Raw genomic sequence first — 25,602 nt, 5'->3', positions numbered from 1 at the left:
TGAACATAAGAAATATAAGAACATAAAAAACCGGCCACACTGGGTCAGACCAAAGGTTCATCTAGCCCAGTATCCTGTCTTCTGACAGTGGTCAGTGCCGGGTGCCCCAGAGGGAACGAACAGAACAGCTAATCATCAAGTGATCCATCTCCTGTCACCCATTTCCAGCTTCTGGCAAACAGAGGCTAGGAATACCATTCCTGCCCATCCTGGCTAATAGCCATTGATGGACCTACCCTCCATGAACTTATCTAGCTCTTTTTTTAACCGTTATAGTCTTAGCCTTCACAACATCCATCAAAGAGTTTCTCTGAGGCCTGGCAGCCCCCCGCAACAAAGCTAAAAAAGTCATGTCACCAGCACCTGCCCGAAAGTGAAGGGAAGTGGGGCAGTGACTCCAAGCCATCCTCTCCTGTTACTGAGCTCCCAGCCGGTGCCTTATTCAGCTGTCCTCAATCCCGCTCCCAGCCCATGTCCAGAGCAACCGTGCCCTGTTTTCATTTTCCTTTCAGGCAGGCTTTCATCACAAGCGGATGTCTGGACATACCCAGTACGTGAAGGGTGCAGTGCAGGGACAGGGGTTAGTGAGTTCCATATGAGATGCCTATGAAGGATGTCAGCTGGAGAAGGCTGCCACGAAATGAGCAATGAGGCGCTCTCCCCATCTGCTAACAAAATGCATTGGCTCAATCTAGTACAGGCTGATGGGATTCTGTGCTGAGCATTGGATGAGGTGCTGCCATCATACCACATAATCAATGGCTCGTAATAGCAGAGGAGTAGTTCATGCAACAGCAGCCACTCTGGTATTCATGCAGGAAACAGTTTAATTGGGAGTAAGAATTAGACTGATGATGGTTGAGCTTACAAGCAGTCACTGTGTGGAGTTCATAGCTACAGCAGAGAGCGGAGTCAAAGCAGGGCTGGATTTTAAAAAGCAGTGAAATAATTTTGACCATTGATGATAAGAATGGGGTAATTGAGTTTCATACTTCAGGGCTCACCTGAAGTTCTGTAGGGATCTGGAAGGAAGTCCACACCTACGTGTACAAGTATTGCACAATAGGCAGGTGACTAACATCAGGAGAGTTTGCCTTTCTCAGTACTGGAAGCAGGATGCCAGGCTTAAGGGTTCAGTGGGCTGATCTGATCTGGCAAGTTCTATGGTCCTCTGATGGAGGCAAGCCTCCCTGAGCCAATCCTGTCTGGCAAGTCCTTGCTGGCCTGCTGAAGTGCAAAATGACTAGCATCCCAGTCAGCTGCAGGCTTGCTAAGAGGCTGCCCTCAAGGTTCCCGAGTGCCCACAGGGCTCAGCAGAGCAAATCACTCGCAGCTCTGTGTGCTCACTTTGGCTTCTTCCTCCCGTGGAATTCTCACCACCGTTAGCTCTCCTCTGGTTCCCAGCCAGGGCCAGCCCTAGAGCTTGGCCACTAGGTGGGCAGAAGGCCCCTAGTTCTTGCTCCCCTCCCATGTCACTATCCAGACCTACGCCACATCAAAGTGAGGGGTCAGAGAAAAGAAAGGGGTTCTGCCCAGCCCTGAGCCTGCTGGCACTTACCCTATGCTGCCCTACTTTGCTTTCTTGTTGGTAAGTGAATTTCCTGCTGGGGAGGGTGCTGGACTGACAACAGCTCGCGGCACAGATGCTAGCTAGGGGATGAAGGATGCTCATGGGGTTAAGACCCAGTGAGTCAGGAGATATGGGGCTCTATTCCTGACGCTCTGTGAGATTTTGAGTGAGCCACTTCCTCTGTGCCTCAGTTTCCCCAGCTGCATAATGGGGGCTGGTAATAATGACCTCCCACAGGGGAGCAGCAAGAGGAGTAAGGCCCTGATCCTCATTGGCACTAAGCCCCGGGAAGTGAGGTTCTTTAAAAATCTTTTGGATGGAGGGCACACGGGAAGGGCAAATGATTATTATACAAATAACCCTTGAATCTCTTCATTCTCTTCTCACCACCAAGGGATGCTTAGCCATCCTACACACATTTCCCCCCAGTCTCTAGTGAGCTGGGAAGAGAGGGAAACTAAAGCAAACAAACATCACAAACTACTAGCTGTTTTCAGATCCTTAACTCTAGATTGCAGCAGCACCTGCCCTCATCATCCGTGGGGGCAGGAGAGACCCGCTCTGGCCAGAGGCCTGCGTGAACAGGACAGGGACAAGCATTTTGGAAAAGGTCTTTGGGTGGAATAAGCTCTCCTGTCTTCCTGGGCGGAGGCCACCTGTAAGTGAAATGAACGCCTTTAATCAGGAATTGCTGATTCCCCTCTGGCTCACACTGGTGTAAACCAGGTGTAACTGCCCTGGGCCTGATTCTCTCCTCACTCACCTGTTCCAGAGGAGTCAGTGAGCTCCGATACTAATTTCAGTGACAGAGCTCAGTGCTGGGCCAGCCTGTCTTCTGAGCATCAGCTGGTTAGATGGGCACAGGAGCTGGTGTCTGCCTGAGTGCTGCTCAGCTCAGTCTTGGGCTCATTTTCATTTCTGAATTCCTGCTCCTTCCCTTTCCGTCCCTGGAGTAACTGCACTTCTTGATGCCTCTCACCCTCCCTTGCCTTGCAGCACTAGCTTCGTTATTCTGCAGGTCTCTGTCCCGTGTTGGTGGCCTTGGATGCCTCTGTCTCTCTCTGCACCCTGCTTGTCATTTGTTTTTCCATTTTGTCTTTTCCTCTCTTTGTCCTGATGCCTTACCGTCCCACTACAATGGGCCAAAACCTACCCCTGCGCCAAGCCCAAGTGGAATTGGAAAAGGTTCAGGAAAGGACAACAAAAATGATTAGGGTTATGGAACACCTTCCGTATGAGGAGAGACTAATAAGACTGGGACTTTTCATCTTGGGAAAGAGACGACTAAGGGGGGATATGATTGAGGTCTATAAAATCATGACTGGTGTGGAAAAAGTAAGTAAGGAAGTGTTATTTACTCCTTCTCATAATACAAGAGCTAGGGGGTCAACAAATGAAATTAATAGGCAGCAGGTTTAAAACAAACAAAAGGAAATATTTCTTCACCCAATGCACAGTCAACCTGTAGAACTGCTTGCCAGAGGGTGTTATGAAGGTCAAGACTATGACAGGGTTCAAAAAAGAACTAGATAAATTCATGGCGGATAAGTTCATCAGTGGCTATTAGCCAGGATGGGCAGGAATGGTGTCCCTAGTCTCTGTTTGCCAGAAGCTGGGAATGGGTGACAGGGGATGGATCACTTGATGATTACCTGTTCTGGCCGTTCCCTCTGGGGCACCTGGCAGTGGCCACTGTCAGAAGACAGGATACTGGGCTAGATGGACCCTTGGTTAGATCCAATGTGGCCGTTCTTATGTTCTTAAGTGGGGGGCCATGTAGACTAAAAGGAGGTTCCATGAAGGTTGAGGAAGGAAGCTGAGGATCTGACCCATAATTGCTTTGTTAAACATAAGAGGCCCCATTCCCCATATGACTCACCCCAGCGTAAATCAAGAGTCACTCCATCAGTCCTGATTCATCTCTCTTTCACCCCGGTGCAAATCAGGAGCACCTGTATTGGGCCTGAAGTACTTGTGGCACCTTAGAAACTAACAATTTATTTCAGCATAAGCTTTTGTGGTCTACAGCTCACTTCTTCGGATGCATAGAATGGAACACACAGACAGAAGATATTTATACATACAGAGAACATGAAAAGGTGGAAGTATGCATACCAACTGGAAGAGGCCAATCAATTGAGATGAGCTATTATCAGCAGGAGAAAAAAAAAACTTTGGGTCATCTCAATTATCACTTCAAAAGTTTTTTTTTTCTCCTGCTGATGATAGCTCATCTCAATTGATTGGCCTCTTCCAGTTGGTATGCGTACTTCCACCTTTTCATGTTCTCTGTATGTATAAATATCTTCTGTCTGTGTGTTCCATTCTATGCATCCGAAGAAGTGGGCTGTAGCCCACGAAAGCTCATGCTGAAATAAATGTGTTAATCTCTAAGATGCCACAAGTACTCCTGTTCTTTTTGCAGATGCAGACTAACACGGCTGCTACTCTGAAACCTGTATTGGGCCTGATTCCCCTCTCGTTGACCTGGGTGTAAATCAGAAGTCACTCCAGTGGCCCTGATTCCTCTTTCACTCAACTGTGTGTAAATCAGAAATAGTCCATTGGGCCTGATTCCCCTCTCACTCACTCCAGTGGAGTTAATCCCAATTTACACTGGGCCTGATTCTCTTCTCATTCACACTGGTGTAAATGAGGGGAAGCTCCACTGGGCCCAATTCCCCTCTCACTCACCTTGGTGTAATCAAGGAGTAACTCCACGAGGCCTGATTCCCCTCTCTCTCACGCCAGGGTAAATCAGGAGTCACTCAACTGGGCCTGATTCTCCTCACTCCAGTGTCAATCCAGGGTAACTCCACTGAAGTCTGTGGAGATACAGTGGTGACACTGGTGTACATGAGAGGGGAACCGGGTGGCCGGGCAGCAAGTGGATTCTAAGCAGTTACTGCCGGATCAGAGCATGCTCAGTCTCACTGAGCCAGAGATCAATGGATGCCCAGGACTTCGTGGGGTGAACTTATCACCTGGTGGGATGGCGAAGAGGAAAAGGAAACTAATCAAACAAAAAGGTTCTGCACATTGAAACCTGCACTCTGCAAATCTTGCAGCCAGTGAAATAATCTCTCAATAGTGAAGACACTTGCAGTGCTGAGCAAATGTTGGAAGACAGAAAAGCCACCCACGCAGAGGGAGAGGGAGGTTTTATTTTCCCTTTGCAATTCAAATAGTGAAATGAGCAACGTAATCAAGATGAACTATCTCCTGGTTGGATTGAGTTCGCTGCGCCTCAGCTGCATCCCCAGGGACTTTAACAGATAGATTAAAAAATGAGCAAACAAACTGAAAGTCCTATTGTTCCAGACAGAAGCCGAATTACTTGAGCAAGTACCTGAAAAATGTGTCCATTCGCCTACCATCCTAGCTACCTATCTGTCCATCTATACCTAGCAATCATCCTATCATTTTATCTTTCCATCCTAGCTACCTTTCTATCTATTGATCAGCCTACTGATCTAGCTAGCAATCTGCCAAGGCATTTGTACCACATTTGTTACCACAGTAACTGCAAAACAAACTCAGGGTCCCTAGTTATTAGAAGCAATAAGACAATTCATTATGTTTCCACATAAACAGAGTTTACTGTCAGCACTGGGCGTAACTTCTGAGTAAACAGGAAAATGTCACATTCCCACTTGTTAGTTGCTCCTGAAAGGGCCATGAGATCATATGTCACCATGAAGGGGCCATACCCTTGCACAGCGTGCACACACTGTGGGTTAATGCCTAATCGTACCCCTCTTCCTGACATGCGGCTTTTCTTGGCAGCTAAAACACCACCACCACCACATAACTCACAGACTCAGAGCCTTTAAGGTCAGAAGGAACCATTGTGATCATCTAGTCTGACCTCTTGCACGTCACAGGTCACAGAACCTCACCCAGCCACTCCTGTAATAGACCCAAAACCTCTGGCTGAGTTACTGATGTCCTCAAATCAGGGTTTAAAGACTTCAAGTTACAGAGAATCCACCATTGACACTAGTTTAAACCTGCAAGTGACCTGTGCTCCATGCCACACAGGAAGGCGAAAAACCCCCAGTGTCTCTGCCAATCTGAGCTGGGGGGAAATTCCTTTCAGACCCCAAATATGGTGACAAGTTAAACCCTGAACATGTGGACAAGAGCCACCAGCCATACACCTGGGAAAAAATTCTCTGTAGTAATCTCAGCCCTCCCCATTGAGTGTCCTATCACTGGCTATTGGAGATATTTGCTGCTAGCAGTCACAGATCAGCTCCATGCCACTGTAGGCAGTCTCATCACACCATCCCATTCAACCTAGACTTCCTCCTCCAAGCTGAGCTATTTGTAGGGTTTCCCCTGAGGACCTTTGTCCCAAGTTCCCTCTTTCAGAGTGCCAGTCCTGCCTCCCTTATGCCCAAGGTGGGGAGCACCCTATACCTGCCATAATAAATCCACAGGACTCAGCTGTCGTTGCCAGACCAGGTTCCAGCATCTGCTGAAAGGATGGACCAATAGCTGAGCCCTGACAACCTGCCCACATCACATGGGATTGCACTCCATCAGGTCCCTTCTGTTTATTGCCACAGCATATCTGAGCCAAACCCTGCAGTCCTTAATCACCCCTTACTCCGAGTAATGTTCTTAGAAGACAGAGTAAAAATGGAGTGAAGACTTCATCACAGGGCCAAAACAACAAGTGGTGTCTGATGACAGCTCACCAGGAGACACAAACAGAACATATGCTCCGTGTCAAGAAGAATTCACAGCATGCTTTGCACCAAAATGTATCAGTCTCATCAACGCAGCCCAGGAATGCCAGTTCCCATCACAGTCACAAAGGGAGGGGTGTCTTTGGATCTGCAAAGCCTCGCAGTGGGCTTGATCAGCAGACGAATGACTCAGCTGCCCAGGATCCAAGCAGTGCACAGTTCTGTGATCTAGCTGGCAAGCTGAGGTGCGAAATAACAGTCTTCTGCCATGTTCACCAAATTACCAAAGACAAACGTAAGGGACCCCAGGGAACACTTGCAACATGACAGAGGACACATGACCAAGAAAGAGGCAATGGCCATCCAAGCTGGTCATGTGACACATGCCAAAGTCATTCACAATGGAACAAATGGCTGCGCTTCACTGCTGGAGGTGACCTTAGAATAAATGAATATGTGCACATGCACACACAGGTATGCACATGTGTGCCTGCACAAACACACACACAGCCTATCACACATGCTCTTTTATGTAAAGTGAGTCAGTTACATTTCAGGTGCGCTACAAAAAAGCATCTTGCTTTCCAACCCCCTGAGGCCAGCCCTGCGTGCAGTGATGTGATCACAGCGCACCGCAGTCAGCTACACATCTGCAGGGAGTAGGCGGAAAAACTGTTTGACAGAGATTTGTGGAAAGGTCACTTTGCATCTCGGCGTTGAAGCAAGATGCCAAGTGATGCCTGGTGCAATAACAGAGAGTTGCAAATGTATCGAACTTAAACATTCCAAACCTAGTAAGAAGGGACATCAAAGGAAGTAGGTGAAAATGTTTACAGCTCCACACAACAGCCAACCCCTGAGGAGATCTGCTTTTGACATCCCTGTGCTTCAGCTTCCAACATCTCCAGCACACTGACATCATCAATGTCATTCTGTCTGAGCCACGGAGGTCTGTTGCTCATCAAGACTGGAGATGATGGATTCAATTTTTTCAAAATGTGCTTCTATCCACCTTGCCTGCTCAGATCTCTAAGTGCCGTCAGTAGCGCAGAAAAGCACAGGTGGGAGTGAGAGCAGTAACTAGCCACAGCTATAAAAAGAGGTCATAACTGTAGAATCCTGGAGCTGAGCCATCTTGCTGATTGCTTTGCCCTCTGAGGGTTCAAGTTGAGCTCTTTGACTGAATGGGTATCTAGCTGAAGAACTGCCTTTTGCTATCGAAAAGCCAGCCTATTTTCAACATGATTCAATTCTGGTTCTTACACCACCCCATCGGCATACAGGGCCAGAACCTCAGATGGTGTACATAAGCATAGCTTCATTGAAATCAGTGGAGATATGCTGATTTACACCAGCTGAGGATGCATCTCATCTTTTGGATATGGTATACAAAGCTGGAAAGATCATCCTCGCTGATCTGCATGATTTCCACCCAGCCCATAAAACACACTAAAATAACAACAACTCGCTGCTGAGTACGTACATCAATCATACATCATCACTGCAATCCTGCGATCCATGCCTGTACAGCACATTGTAGGCATGTTATTAACAGCTGATTGCGGTGAGACAATACCTGACAGAAAGCCAATAGTGACCTGTAGAATATCCTGAGATAACTCTTCAGAGAAGAGATCTGATTCCTACAAATCCGCCAATCCATGAACAATCTCATCAAAACAGGCAGAGCAGGCAGACCTGTAATACAAGCAAACAAACCTGAATCAGCTGTAGGTGGCCAAACTACCTAGGAGCTCCGTGAAAACTTTGCTGTAGATTTTTATAGGGCATTGTCCAATGGCCAATACGCACTAGTCATTACTGACGAACAATCAACCCTCTATTGGTAAATGTAACAACAGCCAGCGTTGCACTGCCTGGACTAAACAAAATATCAGTGGATATTGGTGTTCCCAAAAAAGTCAAATACACAGCTGTGTCCCTCCAACACAGGCCAGGACTGGAAAGCTGTGGTGTTTAATGCAACACATAGCTCCATTGTGGTCTGTGGTTGATGCTGTGAGGGACCAGGGCTTGGGCAGTCATGTCCAGTGGTTAGAGTCATAGACGATCAGACTGGAGGTGCTTGAGCCAGAGTTGATAGCTGGGGTCAAGCCAGAGTCAATAGCCAGGAACTGAGGGCAGGTCAAGGAAGCAGGAACCAGGAGTGAAGCAGGGTCTGTCTCTGCAACAGGTCATGGATGAGGCTTCCTGCTTCTCCCTGCAGGCTTACTTAGTGGGTTTGGGCCAATCAGAAGTCATGGGAGGAGCTGCCAGTCACTTCTACCATGGGTGCCACTTTCTGCAGTGACTGGCCTCCCAGGATGTCTGGTGTGTTGACTGTCACTCTGCCAAGTCTGCCTGGAGGTGGGGATGTGGAAGTGCCACCTATTCACAGACCTGGGTTCAAGACTTATGAATCCTCACATCACCCCTGGGGCACATAGGACCAGGCTTGTTTGGGTGGCATTTGTGAATGTCTTTTACTATTTCAGGGGTGTGAACATTACCACTAGGCTCCCAGACTGTTCTTGGGAGCTACAGCATTCCCAGCGTATGAGCTACCACAACTGACCCCACTTTAATCTAGAGTCCAGCATGGCACAGATGTCATACTCCATATGGCCCTGACCTGGAACCGGGGGGCAGTGGCTGTGTGGTATGCTGAGGAAGCACAGGAGTGGATGTTTAGTAGCTGGAGGGTTTTGGGCCAGACATGCAAGATGAACTGGGTCTCTTGATTGAGGCGATGAGGTGGATCAGCCCATGGAGGTGGACAACGGTGTTACTAGGAGCTGAGCCATCATCTCAGTTGACAGTACGTGGGCATAGAGGATGAAGTGTGCCATCTTGGTCAGTTGATCTATGACACTAAATGGGGAGGGCTCTGAGTTACTACAGAGAACTGCTTTTCAGGTGTCTGGCTGCTGGGTCTTGTCCACATGATCAGGGTCTAACTAATCACCATATTTGGGGTCAGGAAGGAATTTCCCCCCAGGTCAGATTGGCAGAGATAATGGGGGGGGGTTACCTTCTTTTGCAGCATGAGGTCACTTGCAGGTTTAAACTAGTGTCAATGGTGGATTCTCTGTAGCTTGACATCTTTAAACCATGATTTGAGGACTTCAATAACTCTGCCAGAGCTAGGGAGTTTATTACTGGAGTGAGGTTCTGTGGCCTGTGATGTGCAGATGGTCAGACTAGATGTTCATGATGGTCCCCTCTGACCTTAAAGTCTCAGAGTCTATGAGACAGTACTAGCGTGTGGCTATTTGATTTGCTGAGTTCCACAATGACATTCATGGCAATGGCTGTCCATGGCTGGGGCAGGTTCTCCATACTCATCAGGGTACCAAAAGGTTTGGTGCGCAGCACCTTGGTGCAAGCATATAAATCACATGAATCAACATAATCCTGAATTTCAGCCTGCATGCAGGGTATCCAGAAGAAGCAGGAGGCTGGGATAGGTCTTGAGGTCACTGTAGTGCCCCGCTAGGGGATTAAAATGGCTCATATGTAGTACCTCCAACCAGGGTGTCCTGGTGGAACATATACATGGCCATAAATATACGTTATTCCACCCTGCATGGAATGTTGTTTCTCATTCTGAGCTCTCGAATGCTCTGGGAGTTCACCACCCTCTGGGCCAGCAGGTTCTCCTGAGAGGCTTATCAGAGCAGTGTAATTAGATCTTGGGATAGGGTGCCATTAAGGAAGTTGTGGGTCTTGAGGAAGTAGGGTTGTTCCTGGATAGCTTTCTCTCCTTCCTCCTTCACAGACCAGGGCATTGGCCTTGCCATGCTTGCTCCCTGGCGGGTAGGTAATCTTGAAGTTGAAGCAAGCGAAGAATAAAACCCCCCTCAGCTGTCTCTGGTTCAGTGCATTGGATCTACACAGACACTCAAGATTCCTGTGATCAGTAACACTTGTCCAGGGCATCGAGCCCCTCCAGTAGTGAGGCCACTCTGCAAATGCAGATTTAATCTCAAGCAATTCTTTATCAAGGAGCTCGTAGTTTCGTTCTGTTGGAGTGAGCTTCTGTGAGTGGTGTGCACAGGGTGCAGCAGGTGCCGGGGTCTGTGCTTCAGGGACAGCATGGCCACAATGGCCACATTTGATGCATTCGTGTCCATGACAAATGCTTGTGTTGGATTGGGGTGTGCCAGAGTAGGAGTGGTAGTGAAGGCAACTTGAGCTGTTCTAAGGCTTGCTGATCCTCAGGCAACCTAACAGATTTAGAGGCATCCAGAGGACTATTCACTCCAAAAACCCCAGGATGAAGCAGCGATAGAAATTGGCAAAGTCTAAGAGATGCTGCACTTCCCAAGTACTCCAAGGTGCCTCCCAGCTGTGAATGGCTTCCACCTCCTGTGGGTCCCTCCCCCTCTTTGGGGGGAGGGATAGCTCAGTGGTTTGCACATTGGCCTGCTAAACCCAGGGTTGTGAGTTCAAATCTTGAGGGGGCCGTTTAGGGATCTGGGACAAAAATCTGTCTGGGAATTAGTCCTGCTTTGAGCAGGAGGTTGGACTAGATGACCTCCTGAGGTCCCTTCCAACCCTGATATTCTATAATTAATGCCCTCTGGGGAGAGGGTATTCCCCAAGAACTCCATGGAGGGTTGGTCAAAGCTTTGTGTATAGACCATGCTGCCATAACCTCTCCAGGATGGTCCTGATGTGGAGTTGGTGCTGCTCCGGATTCTTCAAAAAGACAAGTATGTCATCTAAACAGACAACAATATATTGATCCAGAATGTCCCTAAATACATGGGTGAACAAGTGCCAGGTTGCAGAGACATTAGTCAGTCCAAATGGCATTACCAGATATTCAATGTCTTTAATGAGTTTAGAAAGTGGTTTTCCATTCATCCCCTACCCAGATGGGCATGAGATTGTTAACCCGTAGGAGGTCTGGGTCACTGAATATCCATGTGGATCTCATGCAATCCAACAATGCTGGGATTAAGAGCCGAGGGGGTGCCAGTTCTGAATCGTCACTTGGTTCAGTGCCCAGTAGTCCACAAAGAGGTGCAAAGTCCTGTATTTCTTCTTTACGAAGAGGAATGTAGCCCCCGTGGGAGACTCTGAGCAGTGAATAAAGCCTTTGGCCAGGTTTTCTTGAGTACACACATGGAGAACCTCCAGTTCTGGTTTGGGCATTGCGTAATTATGGCCACAGAGAACTTTCACCCTGACTGCAGGTAAATAGTGACATCACAGCGTTAGTGTGGAGGCAATGTGTCCACATTTTTTTTTTCGAAGACGTCCGCATAATCCTGGTATTTATCAGGAATGTGGGAGCAGGAAGGGGCTGTCAGATCCAGGAGTGTCTCACTCCACCCAGTTGCTGTGAGCCTCTGGCACATGTGGGGGTAGACTCACTGCTGCCTGGGATGGGGCCCCTGGGTCCAGGGTGTTGCTGCTGTTGCTACAGAGACAGGCCTGCTGACAGGGCTCAGACGGGAAGCTGATCCTCTGTGTTCGCCAGAGAATACGGAGGTCACACCGTACCAACTACATAATGCTGAGCATCAGGGGAAAAGTGGAGAACAGATCGCCCTGAACTGCAGTGATTCTCTGCGCTCCTGAATTTCTGCTTCCAGGGGCACTGTCTCCTGGGTTACCAGTCCGAGGACAGAAGGGTCCCATCTACAGTTTCCACAACATCCAGTGTGGACTTCTGCCAGATGGGGATTTGCAGAGCTTGGGCAGTCTATGAATCTATGAAATTGTCAATGGCTCTGGAGCCAATGAGTGCCCACTACAAGGGCAGTCGTTGAGTTTCACCATGGAGGCACAGCTGAATTACAACCCAGTGGGCCCTGACGGGTCCCCATCAAAACTTGGGGGGGGGGGGTCAAACCTGGGTGTAGTGTGTGGTTGTGCCTGACCAGGTCCTCCTACAAGGTCTGAGCATGATTGTTTCCTGATCTCTTCCTGGCCAGGATCCATGATGGGCATGAAGCAAACATGTCCTGGCTCAGCGCAGCAGAAGTGCAGGCTATTGCACCAATGTCACTCCTTCTCCTTAGTGGACATCTGTCAGTGGGTCGAGTCACCTGCATGGGTTTGTGGGTCGAGCTCAAGGGGGCTAGCACAGAGTGTGGGCGCAGTGTTAAACCCCTCTTTTCCTCCCTCAGCTCACGTATCTGGCTGTCAGTGCGGATGGCCAGATTGATGGAGGCATCCAGATCCACAGGAGCTTCTGCCCATGCTAACTCACTCCAAGCTTAATCCTCACTGGAACTGGTACAGAATACCTTATGCCACTTGCTGTTGGCCACAAGCCACTGGAAGTGCACCATGGATGAGGCAGCTGGCCCGTCGTTGCCACAGCTTCCTTGGGGGCTTTGATCGATTGCATGCCGTGAGGGTCAACAATCATGGAAAAGGCTCAGAGGAGGGTGCTCCAGTCCATCAGTGGCCAACTAGTCTGCTTGAGCAGGGGAGAGGCCCAATCCAGTGCCTCACCAGTCAGTAAACTAGTTACCAGGCCCACCTTGGCCTGCTCAGTGGAGTCAGTCCGGGGGCAGAGCAGAAACAACAGACAGCACTGGTTAAGCAACCCCCTGAATTTTTGGCAGTCTCCACTGATTGCTGTAGTAGAGACACTACAGGGCCTGGCTCAAGTGGTGGGTCCATCGCCTGTGCCTGGTGTGATGCGTCTCCACTTGCCTGTGAAGGGCCTGCTTTTCTGCACAACATTGTGTTGTCTGGGGCCATGGAGCTGAAACCTCAGCTTATATGTGGACTGCCTGCTCCCTCTATGTCCCCACGGGGCCCAGGTTGTGCAGGGTCAGAGTCATCTGTGTAAACTGCCAGGGACTGGGGTGTGCGTGGTCAGATCCGGAGGTTAGAATTGGCGGAGGTTGAGGTTGAGTCGATATCTCGGGTCCAGAGCCAGGAACTGGAGGCAGGGTGAGGAAGTAGGAATGAGGCAAGCAGACAGGAACCCAGAGTGAGGCAGGATCTATCTCAGTAGCAGGTCAGGATCTGCCTTGATGCACAGTCACTTCCTGGTACTTACTCCAGGCATACCTGGTGGGTCTGGGCAAATCAGCAGTCATGGGAGGAGCTGACAGTCATTTACCATGGGCAGCACTTCACATAGTGACTGATGTCTGGTGCATTGTTGGTGACTATTCCAAGGCTGCTCAGTGGTGGGGTAGAGTCCCTGCCCACCTGAAGTACTGCAGACGTGTGTTCAAATCCTGTGAAACCTCACAGGTGCACAAATTATCAAGTTATTCAAAATTCCCATCAGTAATAGTGTTCTCCTATCGTTAGCAGATCTTGGAAATTAATATCTGATGATTCACTGGGGCTGGAATGGCTCCACCCAGGATATAGGAGAGATGGGAACAGCACTCTGGCATTGGGAGCTCAGGTCTGGGGCAAACAGCCATTGAAAGAAGTGGGACAGAATGTCCTCCTGTGTTCATCCACTACTATAATAATCTTTGTACAAAGTATGCCTTGAAAACTCCTAACTTGCAGATCAGTATCGTCCTGATAAAATATGTGTGGCAACACTGTATGGGAAGTTATAAGATTCCCCTGTATGGTGTTATTTACACATGTTTCAAACTGAGATTGGCAAACAGGTCTGTCCTAAACAAAGGAATATTTGCTCTGCTTCCGTTGCACGTAAGCAGTACACAGAGCTGTCAAGCAGGAATGGAAACAAAGAAAGCTCAAACAGGTAAGAAAAAAGCAGCAGAGAACATCCTTCCACACAGACTTTGTCTCCTAGTTCCCAGCTGGAAGTGTTTTTCAAGAGAGAGAGACTGAAACTATAAAATGGAGGGACAAACACCCCAAGGCATCCTTCTCGCTCCCCCAGCCTATAACATTCGATGCACCCGAAGTGACAAAGGAAGCAGTCATTGGACTCTGGGAGTGGGATCCTGACTTAAGAAGTTTGGCCAGTCAGACAGCTGAAACATGGGGTGAGAAAACTTCGCTTTTGAATTGTAGTTTGTTAAGTTAGGCACCAGTAGCTTTTATCTTTATTTTTCTTGTAACCATTTCTGACTTTTATGCCTCATTACCTGTACTCACTTAGAATCTCTCTCTTTGTGGTTAATAAACTTGTTTTATTGTTTTATCTAATCCAATGTGTTTAAATTGGAGTATCTGGGAAACTCCATCTGGGGTGGCAAGTTGTGTGCATATTATTCCTTTAGGATAAATGACAGCCCTAATATAACTTGTACTGTCCAGGAGACAGCTGGGCAGGGCAGGACATACCTTTCTGGGGAGAAATTTAAGATTGGGCATGTGTTGGGGTCACCCTGCAGTGTAACCAAGGCTGGTGAGGGCCAGAGTGTAACCCAAGTGTGGCTGACAGGCTGCAGTTACACACAGATACTCAGGGTGTGGCTTTCATGCTGGCAGGCTGTTTGTGAGTGAGGGGAGCCACTTCAGCAAAGCATTGTAAGGCGCTGCAGGGCAGGGGTGACACAGCTCCTCACAGATCTGGATTGTGCCCTGGTATGTCACAGGAAGGGACAGTAGGATTTACAAGCCTGGGGAGGAGTTAGTGTGACCCTGTAGGGGTGACTTTCTGACTGCACTGAGTATGTAGCATTTGTTCCAAAGGTGTGGGCTTGGCTGGCTTATCCCACGGAGCTAGCACTAACCACTTCCTATGACAATGACAAATATCACAGCCGAGTCACTGCATTCGCAGAGGGTTGTTGTGCAGTCACTGCTGCCCTAAGTCTATGCCAGCGCAGGACAAAGACATGCAGATGTGAGACGAACAGAAGGAAGATCCAGGCAAAAATCCAGACAGCGCTCATGAAGCAGCCAGGGGCCTATACATGATCTGCCGAGGTTGTTCCAAGAGCATTTATCATTTTCCAGAAGAAGAAAGGAGGCCTTCTCGCTGCTGGAGATGACGACCACACAGTCCTCAGAAAGGTATCGTTCTTCAAATAACCAAGCCACTCAGTCCCAAGGTGATCGTGCTTGTACTTGCAAGTGAAATGACACCTGATTCACCCACGGCCACAGACACTGTGTATCTGCCGATACTGTTTGGAGAAATGCCAGACTCACCAGCAACAACATGAATAGGCCCAAGGGGACTGAATAATGACTCCTGACTGTTGGAACAGAGAATAAAGGTGTTTTCCACACTCCCCAATATTTTCTTTGTAATGTATCTTTGGGCACTGGTAGATCAACCCATTCTTGACTAGCTGATAATGCAACATAACCTGTTCAGTAGGCACTTTCTTAATGTACTAAAAAGGATTACAAGTTCATTGTTTTAAAGGAGTTATGAAAGGGCTAACAGTTCCCTTTGGGCCTGATTCAGATCACCCATACAATGGTTTAAATCCCTTGCCTTCAATGAGTGAGGGGAATTATGTCCAGTGGAGTCATTCCCGATTTACACTAGTGTAGATGAAAAAAGACTATAGTCCAGTTCTCTCCAAGGACTGTCCATTTTAGGATTCATGGTTCATCTCAAGACACCAAACTGACAAGATGTGATTGAATCTCTGGCAACCATAGAACCTGCAAGTGTATCTGGTGACAGACCCTCATGATAAACAGAGATGTATCAATGCATGCCTGCTACACCAGAGCTCAATGTCTGCACAGCCTTTGATGCTTTCAACACCCAGAAATGGGCCACATCTCCAAACAGCGTAAATCAGCAGAGCGCTAACAGATTTGAGGCTCTGGGTCTGTCTCTCAAAGAGAGAAGGAAAGAGCAGAAAAGGTCAGATAGGTGTCAGCACCGTTCCCTGGTGAGCTGAGTTTCCGTCACCTACATGCCTTAAGACAATGATGAAAACATCCTGGGCAGCCCCATGCCTGGCCCACTGACTTCAGTGGGGTCACAGCATGGGTGGGTTTGGTCCCAAGTCTTCTGAAATAACCCCCAATTAGCTAATTATTTCCTGCCCTTATAATCTGCTGCTGATCTGTGTTTGTGGGTGGGAAATTGAATGAGCAGGAATTAGGAATCTGCTCAGGTCTCTGCAAGAAACACGGCTTCACAGTGCAATGCTCAGAGCCTGGGCAGGAGTCCTGGAAAACAGAGGCTCCACCTGAACTCCTCCTCCAAGACACCGTGTTCCTGTTGGTGACCACTGGATTCTGCTTCTCTGGCTGTCTCCTTACCTAGCCAAGCATGAAGGAGGAGACAGAGGGGCAGCCAGATCCATCCACTGGAGGCCCAGGGCATAGGGGTGAGCCAGATTGCTTGCCAGGGGACCAGGAGAATGGAAGTGGCATCAGATGACCCCTGCCAGAGAGTGAGGGCACAGGCATCCACTTTCTTTTTTCTGGGTGGGTACTCCACTGCCACTCCACCCCCACTCTCCCCCTTCCCCCAAGACCCCACCCCTGTTGTGCCTCTCCCTGCCCCTAACCCAAGCGTGCCCCACCCCACTCCGCCTCTCCCCACCCCCGCTCCGCCTCTGCCCGCCCCTAACCCAAGTGTGCCCTGCCCCCACTTTGCCTCTCCCTGCCCCTGCTCTGCTCTTAACCCAAGCATGCCCCGCCCCTGCTGCATCTCTCCCCGCCCCTAACCCAAGCATGCCCCGCCTTTGCTCCGCCTCTCTTTGCCCCTGCTCTGCCCCAACCCATGCGTGCCCCACATTCACTCTGCCTCTTCTCAGCCCGGCTCTACTCCTCCTCCCCAGTGCCTCTCACCCGATCAGCTGTTTGGCAGGTGGGTGTTGAGCACCCACTATTTTTTTGCTGTGGGTGCCCTGGGGTGGAAGCACCCATGAAGTCGGCACCTATGGCTAAGGAAAAAGGCCAGAGCTTCCAACTGTGCTCATCAGTGGGCACAGAGGGAGGCTGGGTCACCCAAGTGATGAGGACACAGACAGAGGCCCCAGGTTGTTATAGCCACCAGTCCGTTGACAGCCACAGCACTCTGAGCTCTCTGGTATCTGAGACACAGGGCTGACAGAACTTAAGGACCCTCTGGAGTCAGGGGCTAATCTTGAACTCCATTCCCTCCATCTGAGGCTAGACAGAGCATGACAAATCTCAATGGGATTCTTCAAAAGCCATTAGTCTTAGGGGGTCTAGTAACATCTGGCTGCTTGACGCTCGCTACTTTCTGTCTGTCGCAGCGAGTGGCACTCAGGAAGACATTGGCTTGGTGTGCCGCTACAGCGCTGCGGGATATGGGTGGCAAAGCAGGTGAACAGAACCCCTGTTACTCACATTGACGATGGCTTCCTTCGTCTGGGCCATGTCCGATATCACCCCATCTGTGATGATCAGGAGTACAAAATACTGGGAGCCGTCCTGTTCAGTGGTGGCGTATCTGGACGGGGAGATGTTCATGTGAATGTAGGCTTCTGGGGGGTGGGTTTTGGGGACTAGGGACTCTGAACTGGTGGCTATGTGCCTTGCTGCACTGGGCCATGTTCACCCCTGGGGTAACTGCAGTAACCCCATGGGGAATTTGTCCCCGGGTCTGCAGTTCAGAGCAGCGTCTCCAATTTCCCAGTTTGGGAGATTTTTGTGGCAAGATTAGAGCTGCCCAAGAGGAGTCTCCCTCCTTCTCTCCCTGCCCCCAAACGTACCTCCGTTCCTGCTGTCACCCAGGGGCCATGTGACTCCCAAGAGAGCTGGGCTGTGACACTCCTTACCCAAACCAGGATCCTCCTGGGAGTAAAGGAGAAGCCTGTGCCACATCCCTGCTAGTCCAGCTACAGGGTGTTAGACATGGGCCTTGGCCCAGGCCAGGGAGTGACATAAATACACACCGTGCTCCCGGAACCCATGGCTTGAGACATCACCTGGATTAGACACAGTTCTAGAGGATCCACTGCCCTGGCTAGCTCGTTCCCGCCTTTGGCTGCTATCAAACAGCTCTTGACTCTTTTGCTGCTCCCAGTTGGCCATTCTATGTAGACACTGCCATAGCTCTCTAGTGGGTACCACCAGCCCATTGCCAGCCCAGGGAGGGGTGACAGAGCAAGCAGGGCTGTGGGATGCTGCCACTAGTCAATGCACCAGCTGGATGTACCTAGCCACATGGTTGACCACTGGGGCGAAGTTAGTTGGGCCGTACAGCTGGACAGTCTTGAGGCTCTTGTGATAGGCTTCTAGGATGCCCTCAATCCCGCTGCAGTAGGGGTTGTCGGTGTTGCCGTTCTGAGAGAGAGGGAGGAAGGGCAATGAAGGGGGGTTCCCAAAACAGGGAGTCATTCCCCATCCCCCACTTTTATTTCCCAGATCCCTACTTGGAGCGCTGGCCAGAGGGATCTGAGGAGTTCCCCGCAGCACTGGGAGGAATCACCCAAAGGGGTTACCCAAAGGTAACAGGGGCCACACCCCTGGGGCCTCAGAGGAACAGTGATGATAACACTTAGTAGTTGTGCAGTGGTTCCATCCTAGGATCTCAAATTGCTTCAAAAGCACCATCATCCCCATGTTCCTGGTGTGGAAACTGAGGCAGGGAGAGGACATGGCTTAACCAAGGACACACAGAGTATGTCCATGAGGTGGGACTAGAACCCAGGAGTTCCAGCTCTGACACTGAAATGGCTTCCATTGCTGAGCCTCAGTCCCTAGCCGGCATCTCCAGAAAATGGGGCTCAGGGAGACACCGGAGTTAGCTCCCCCATGCTGTAAGGAGGGGAGCTCTCTCCTGGAGGTGGGAGTGGGGAGACGGAAGCTATTTCCCGTCTCCATCAGGGACTGGGAAGAGGCTCACTAAGAAAAACCGGGTTTCCTGGCTCAGATTTTTATGCCCTCCCCATGGGAAATCCATTTTCCTGTCCTCAGAGCAGCCACGCTGCTACTCTTGGTGCTCATGGGTGTTTGGACGGCTAAGGCCAAGCCACAGAGGCCTCATGGCAGCCTGGAGCAGCACGTCTCAGAGCCCAAGGTGGACACTCGGCTTGTGTGATGGCATTGAAAGCAGCTGTGCAGACGATCCGACTGGGGCTGGCATTTGGGCTCTGAAGCCGAAGGAGTGGGGTGGGCATCGGAGCCCAACTATCCACACAGATGTTTTGAGAGCCGCAACACAAGCCTAAGTCTGGCTCTGGGCCTTGCTACTGCAGCTGTACAGATGGACCCAGTGAAGCTCCACTAGGGCTGACCAAGCACTCAGAGACCCGTCAGGCTTTGCCACAGCCATGGGCCCTGATCAGCATTGGCTGCTCTGTGGAGGCACAGCGGGCAAGTCTGGTCAGGATCACACGGACTGGCTGGTCTAACCAGGGCATCAGATTAGAGGGGAGGTGGTGCCATACACACCCTAACCCCCACTAAGGGCTTGATCCTGTCAGGCTCTGAGCACCATCCACGCCCACCAAAGCCGACAGGACCTAAGGGTGCTCAGGGCCTCACAGGGGCTGCTCTTTCAGCATCAGGACCTAGCCCAGGACTTCACCACAGCCAGACAGCCTGATGGACAGGAGCGAGGCCCTTCACTTCCAAGTGGGCACAGAATGGCTGCGGACGCTGGAAAAGGGGTTGTGTATGCACTGGTCTACACTACAGAATTACTTCAGCATAACTATGTTGCTCAGGCGTGTAAATAATCCACACCCACTGAGCGACGCAGTTATACGAACCTACACACTGGTGCAGGCAACTTCTCCCACCAGTATAGCTGTAGCAGGGTGGGGCACTCACTGCCACAGTGCCTCCTGCTGGTCAGTCTGGGAATTAGCTCACCCAGCTCAGGAGCACCCTCCTCCGGGAGGTTTCTTGCCCTCGGTGACCTGCCTTGTTGTCTCCACCAACTCTGGCTCCGTGTCCCTCCCAGACCCCAGTGCCTCTTACTTTGAGGTGCTGCCCCACAGCAATGCCCCCCACCCAATCTCCTGTCCTAGGGGAACCCCAGCCCCCTATACCCACCTTGCCTCAGTGGCTATTGCCAGTTGTCATCTAGCCCCTTCTCTCAGGGGCAAACTGCAGTCTGAAATGGCCACTCATCACTGGCAAGGGGCTTTGACCTACTGCCTTTTCTTGGTCTGGCTGCCTCCCTGCAGCCCTAGTACCTCCTCAGGCCTTTGCTGCAATGCCCTAGCCGGCGAGGTTGCCAGGCCAGAGCTCCCCAGCTCAGCCTGCCCTTTCCCAGTACTGCTCTGTCCAAGGTATCTACCAGGCAGCTAGGTCCTTCTTGCTCCACTACTAGAGCAAGATTAACTCCCTTCTCCTCAGGAGCCTTTCTTATACTGGCCTAGCCAGGCCCTGATTGGCTGCCTCAAGCCCACTTGTGATTGGCTCCACAGAGCTGCCCTTTCCCAGGGCTGTTTTTAAGCCCTTCCAAACTGGAGCGGGGTAACCACCTCACTACAATAGCCACCGCCTCTCGCAGAGGTGGAGTTTTTAACCCAACAGGAGAGCTCTCTCCTGTCAGCTTAGAGTGCCTTCACCAGAAGCAAGACAGCGACTCAGCTGCCGATGCCAGTTTTAGTGTAGACCTGCCCTAAGTGGTGGAATAATTCAAAGGGGATGGTAGTACCAGGGGGAACTCATGGGACACATGCCCATCAGGAGGGATTTTGGCTCCAAACCCAAGTGCGGGGAACATCTTGTCGCTGTCGTAGTCCTGGATGATCTCGCCCACCGCCTTCAGCGCCATGGCGTAGGCATTCAGCTGGTACGGGTTCATGTAGTGCAGGGAGGTGGATTGCGAGGGGTTGCCTGATGGAGAGAGAGAAGGCTCACACAGACCCAGCAGGCAGCAGCGAGTGGGCAAAGCAGTGGAGGGGCATGTGTATTTGTCAGGTCAGCTGAGGGTCAAACACTGAGGTATTTACTCAGGGCCTGATTCTCACACACACACCACGGGAAGTCAAGAGTAACTCCTCTGTCACTGATTGGGGGAAACTCACATAAGAGAGCGATTGTCAGCTGTGTGGGGCAGGAACTGTGCTTTTGTTCTGTTTGAAAAGAACCCTTGCACCATGGGTCCTGGGCCAAGATCGCGGCTCCTAGTTACTACAGCAATATAAATAATCAATAATATCAGTGAGGTGAGTCCACCCCTCACTGACGTCCATGGGCGTTTGCTTGGGTGGCCTGAGAAAACACTGTGACTCAAGGGCCAGGATCCAGCTCTCACGTCCACTAAATCAGATTAGAACCAGGCCCCAGGTGTTTGGGCAGGACACTTGCTCGTTAAAACCCTATCCCTGTAAGGATACCTAATACCTATCAACAGATTTAACAAGCACTCAGCAGTCATAAAGTAACTATTGATTTCACAGGCCTTTATGGGAAATGAATAACTGTGCAATAAATACATAATATGTCAGAGGAGTAGTGTAATGTATTGTCTGATCAGCCACCAGCTGTCTGAACAGAGACTGACAGTGGTTCAGGGAACATTAGTACGGTTAATCTGGTAGGAGAACTCACCATTGGAAGCTGTGAAGTCAATGGCCACTGTGAAATTGATCTGCGTCCTGAAAAGGGGACAATGACACCATTAGTCAGAAGCTCTGGCAGGCTGGTGCAGACTCTACAGGCATTCTGCTCAGACTCCACCCTCAATGGGCTTAATGTTCCCAAACCAGTAACCAGGCCACAACACCCTGGCTTGTTTGGACGATCCCAGACGGTGCTGTTCTCGCCTGCAGTCTCTTGATGCACAGATGTCATGGGTGGCAATGCACAACTGAGCAAATCCATGGGAAACTGGCAGTTGAACCAGCTCCCAATGGCATTTGTTAACATCTCCCCAGTGCAGCAGGTGGGTAGAGCTTGGAGAGGATCTAAACAGGAAAAGTCGAGTCACAGAGCCAGCGCCCAGGCTCTCTCACCTGGCACATGCACCCGCACGTCGCATGTCACCCCAGCTGAGCCTCAAAGTGACTGGAGACAGCAGCTTCACTCAGGAAGATAAAGGGGGGCCTGAGTCAATAAGAGACATTAATGGCCAAGATGGCTCAGCACCCATGGCTGGCGCTGGGTTGAGAACAAAGGAAGTTGAGCTGAGCTCTGCTGCCTCTCTGACCAGGAGTGCAGAGCTCCCTCTTAGATTGTTTGACAGCCCTGCCCTTGACTCTCAAGCTGTGTCCATTTCCTGGTGCCCACATGTGCTCCCATCCCCAGGCTTGATCCAGAAGAGTGCTGAGCACCCACAACCCCTGGTATTTCCTAGCATTTTGCAGGATCAGGCCCTGTAGAGAGGAGACTGGGAAAGGAGCCTGACAGTGTCTTGGTTGGGAGATACACTTGCTCTGTCAGATCAGCGAGCTACTCCCATGCACCCAGAAATCTTTCCATGACCACAGCAGCAGCCAAGTGAGAACCCAGCTCCAGGTCTCTGAATCTCCCCTTGTCCTGCTGTAGATTGAGTACATAGGATTATCTGCAGTGACTGGCACACCAGCCACGTCCTCATGGGTGGGGGGTGAAACTTTCCCTGGGGGAGGTGAGCTCCTTATCCTGTCTCTTCTGACCACAGCCCTGCCCACACTCCACCCCTGCTCTGCACCAGGCCCCGCCCCCACCTACTGCTGATTCCCCACTTGCCTCCTCACCACCACCCTGAGATCTCCTCTCCGCTCACCTCCTCTCCCGCCCGCCTGCTGCTCGCCTCTCACCCCATCCCCCACCAGACCCTTCCCCCGCCCCCATGGGACCCTCACCCCCACCTGCTGCTGCATGCCCCCATGACACCCTCTCCCCTTTTCACCTTAAAGCACTAATAACATTCTCCAAGGCAACAGGTGTAGCTCAGTGGCCAGATAGATTTTTTTGTGTGGCTGGGCATTCGGTGGAAAGCCGAGCTACCTGCGCCAACCTGAAGCCTAATCTCTCCTTTAGAAAAAGTGCTGGTCAGTGATAGCCTGCATTAGGGCAGTAGTTTAATCACCTTCCTTCCACTGAATTCCCTGCCAGGTTTGTTTCCTTAGATCACGAAATAAACTCCCTGGCTATGTCAGCTCCTCCCTGAGCCAGGCCAGTAGTTACTTCTGGGTACTGACACTAACTGACAGGTCGTCATTTGGAAACTGTTTTTAACCCCAATAACACATTTTCCTACAATAGAAAAACCAGCTGGATGTGGCCAAAGGCTCTCTGGCCGAATGCCCATCAGATGGGTTCATTACCTCTATAATGACTCTTTTACAGTGTCAGTGATCTGCTACTCCGTCTCTGGAAGGCTTTTTCACTGTGTAAAGTTACTCCAGGATCCCCTCCGCTCGCCTCCTCATCCCCCCGTCTGCCACTGACTCCTCGCTCGCATTCTCACACACACACCTCCTGCACCCCGCTGGGAGGGGGGTGAGGAGAGACACGGCCTGCAGCTGCGGGGACCTCTGAGTGGGAAGGGGCTGGGGTGGAGGAGAGGAGAGGAGGAAGATTCACCCCGGGCAGCAGCAGCAAGCCATGGGAGTCTCGGGGAAGGGTCAGAGCAGGGAGGGGAAGAAGGGGATTTGGGGGGCAGAGACGGCTGTGCTAGGGAAGGCAACGCCTCCCCTTGCCTATTTACCCACTGCCTGCCCCCTTCCGCCTCACCTTGTACTCATCAGCAACACTGACTCTGCTGCTGCAGGACCAGGCACAATAGTCATGGCAAGGTTTTAATTAGCTACATTAATTAGGCAACTGAGGAGACTGTACTTCATGAGTCAACAGCAGTTTATGAACACAGGCACCTTCCTCTCGCCCCAGCCCTGCTCCTGAGAAGTGCTTTGGTTGAATGGATGACATGAGAATGAAAGCGATGGGTTTGATTCTCCTCTCTGAGTGTAAATTAGGAGTAAGCCCAGTGGGCTCGATTCCTCTCTCACTCACACACAGAACAAATGTATCCCTTGTTACCTCTGGACTGTCATCCTGGGATGAGAGTAAATGGCTTGACCTCCCTGTGCCCCGTGGACTGAGGGGCTAGAAAGCATTGGCGCTGAGTAGGAGTGATGGCTGAAAAAGCAGCCTGTGGGCACCCTTCCGCCAGGAGCTCTGGCTTCTCCAACCATCTCAGCTGCGCCGTGCTGGCTGTCAGCCCCTGCCGCAAACCAGCATCAGCTGCTTTGTGACAAGCCGTGCCCTCAGCTGCCCGGGGAGACTCCTAACAAGTGGCCAATGCTGTCAACAGGCATTACCACCTCACCCACCAGACGGGAAGAGACAAGGCCACGGCTCTTGTGACAGCAGCCCTTCAAAAGGCCAAGGGGCAAAAACTAGCAGTGTGCAGATGAGCACCGATAGGGCTGGGTGCTGATCCAAGGCCCATCTTTAAAAAAGGGAAGAAGATGAACCCGGGGAACTACAGACCGGTCAGCCTCACCTCAGTCCCTGGAAAAATCATGGAGCAGGTGCTCAAGGAATCCATTTTGAAGCACTTGGAGGAGAGAAAGGTGATCAGGAACAGTTAACATGGATTCACCAAGGTCAAGTCATGTCAAACCAACCTGATTGCCTTCTATGATGAGATAACTGGCTCTGTGGATATGGGGAAAGCAGTGGACGTGATATATCTTGACTTTAGCAAAGCTTTTGATACAGTCTCCCACAGTATTCTTGCCAGCAAGTTAAAGAAGTATGGATTGGATCAATGGACTATAAGGTGGATAGAAAACTGGCTAGATTGTCGGGCTCAACAGGTAGTGATCAACGGCTCAATGTCTAGTTGGCAGCCGGTATCAAACGGAGTGCCCCAGGGGTTGGTCCTGGGGCTGGTTTTGTTCAACATCTTTATTATGATCTGTATGATGGGATGGTTTACATCCACAGCAAGTTCTCAGATGAAACTATGCTGGGGAGAGAGGTAGATAAGCTGGAGGGTAGGGATAGGGTCCAGAGTGACCTAGACAAATTGGAGGATTGGGCCAAAAGAAATCTGATGAAGTTCAACAAGGACAAGTACAGAATCCTGCACTTAGGACCGAAGAATCCCATGCACTGCTACAGGCTGGGGACCGACTGGCTAAGCAGCAGTTCTACAGAAAAGGCCCTGGGGATTACAGTGGACGAGAAGCTGGATACGAGTCAGCAGTGTGCCCTTGTTGCCAAGAAGGCTAACAGCATATTGGGCTGCATTAGTAGGAGCATTGCCAGCAGATCGAGGGAAGTGATTATTCCCCTCTATATGGCACTGATGAGGCCACACCTGGAGTACTGCATCCAGTTTTGGGCCCCCAACTACAGAAAGGTGGTGGACAAATTGGAGAGAATCCAGCGGAGGGCAATGAAAATGATTAGGGGGGCTGGGGCACATGATTTATGAGGAGAGGCTGAGGGAACTGGGCTTGTTTAGCCTGCAGAAGAGAAGAGTGGGGGGGGGGAGATTTCAAAGCAGCCTTCATCTACCTGAAGGGGATGGAGCTCGTCTGTTCTCAGTGGTGGCAGATGACAGAACAAGGAGCAATGGTCTCAAGTTGC

At 50.6% G+C, this 25,602-nt stretch overlaps 1 protein-coding gene across 5 annotated transcripts in view; it reads right to left on the bottom strand.

The window, feature by feature from the left end:
* Positions 1 to 25,602, bottom strand: part of LOC127052485 (copine-5) — a 225,393-nt gene that overhangs the window by 32,993 nt on the left and 166,798 nt on the right. For all 5 annotated transcript variants that reach the window (XM_050956208.1, XM_050956210.1, XM_050956209.1 and 2 more), the window contains 4 exons: positions 21,628 to 21,674; positions 20,729 to 20,910; positions 18,275 to 18,402; positions 17,464 to 17,566 (listed from right to left, as the gene is read on the bottom strand). In XM_050956208.1, the coding sequence (XP_050812165.1) occupies positions 17,464 to 17,566; positions 18,275 to 18,402; positions 20,729 to 20,910; positions 21,628 to 21,674 (460 nt within the window). The remainder of the gene's footprint in view (positions 1 to 17,463; positions 17,567 to 18,274; positions 18,403 to 20,728; positions 20,911 to 21,627; positions 21,675 to 25,602) is intronic.

The sequence above is a fragment of the Gopherus flavomarginatus genome, chromosome 5 (assembly GCF_025201925.1).
Source record: "Gopherus flavomarginatus isolate rGopFla2 chromosome 5, rGopFla2.mat.asm, whole genome shotgun sequence".
In the NCBI taxonomy this organism is placed as follows: Eukaryota; Metazoa; Chordata; order Testudines; family Testudinidae; genus Gopherus; species Gopherus flavomarginatus.
The sequence above is the reverse complement of the archived record's forward strand: the minus strand, read 5'-3'. Positions and strand labels throughout refer to the sequence as shown.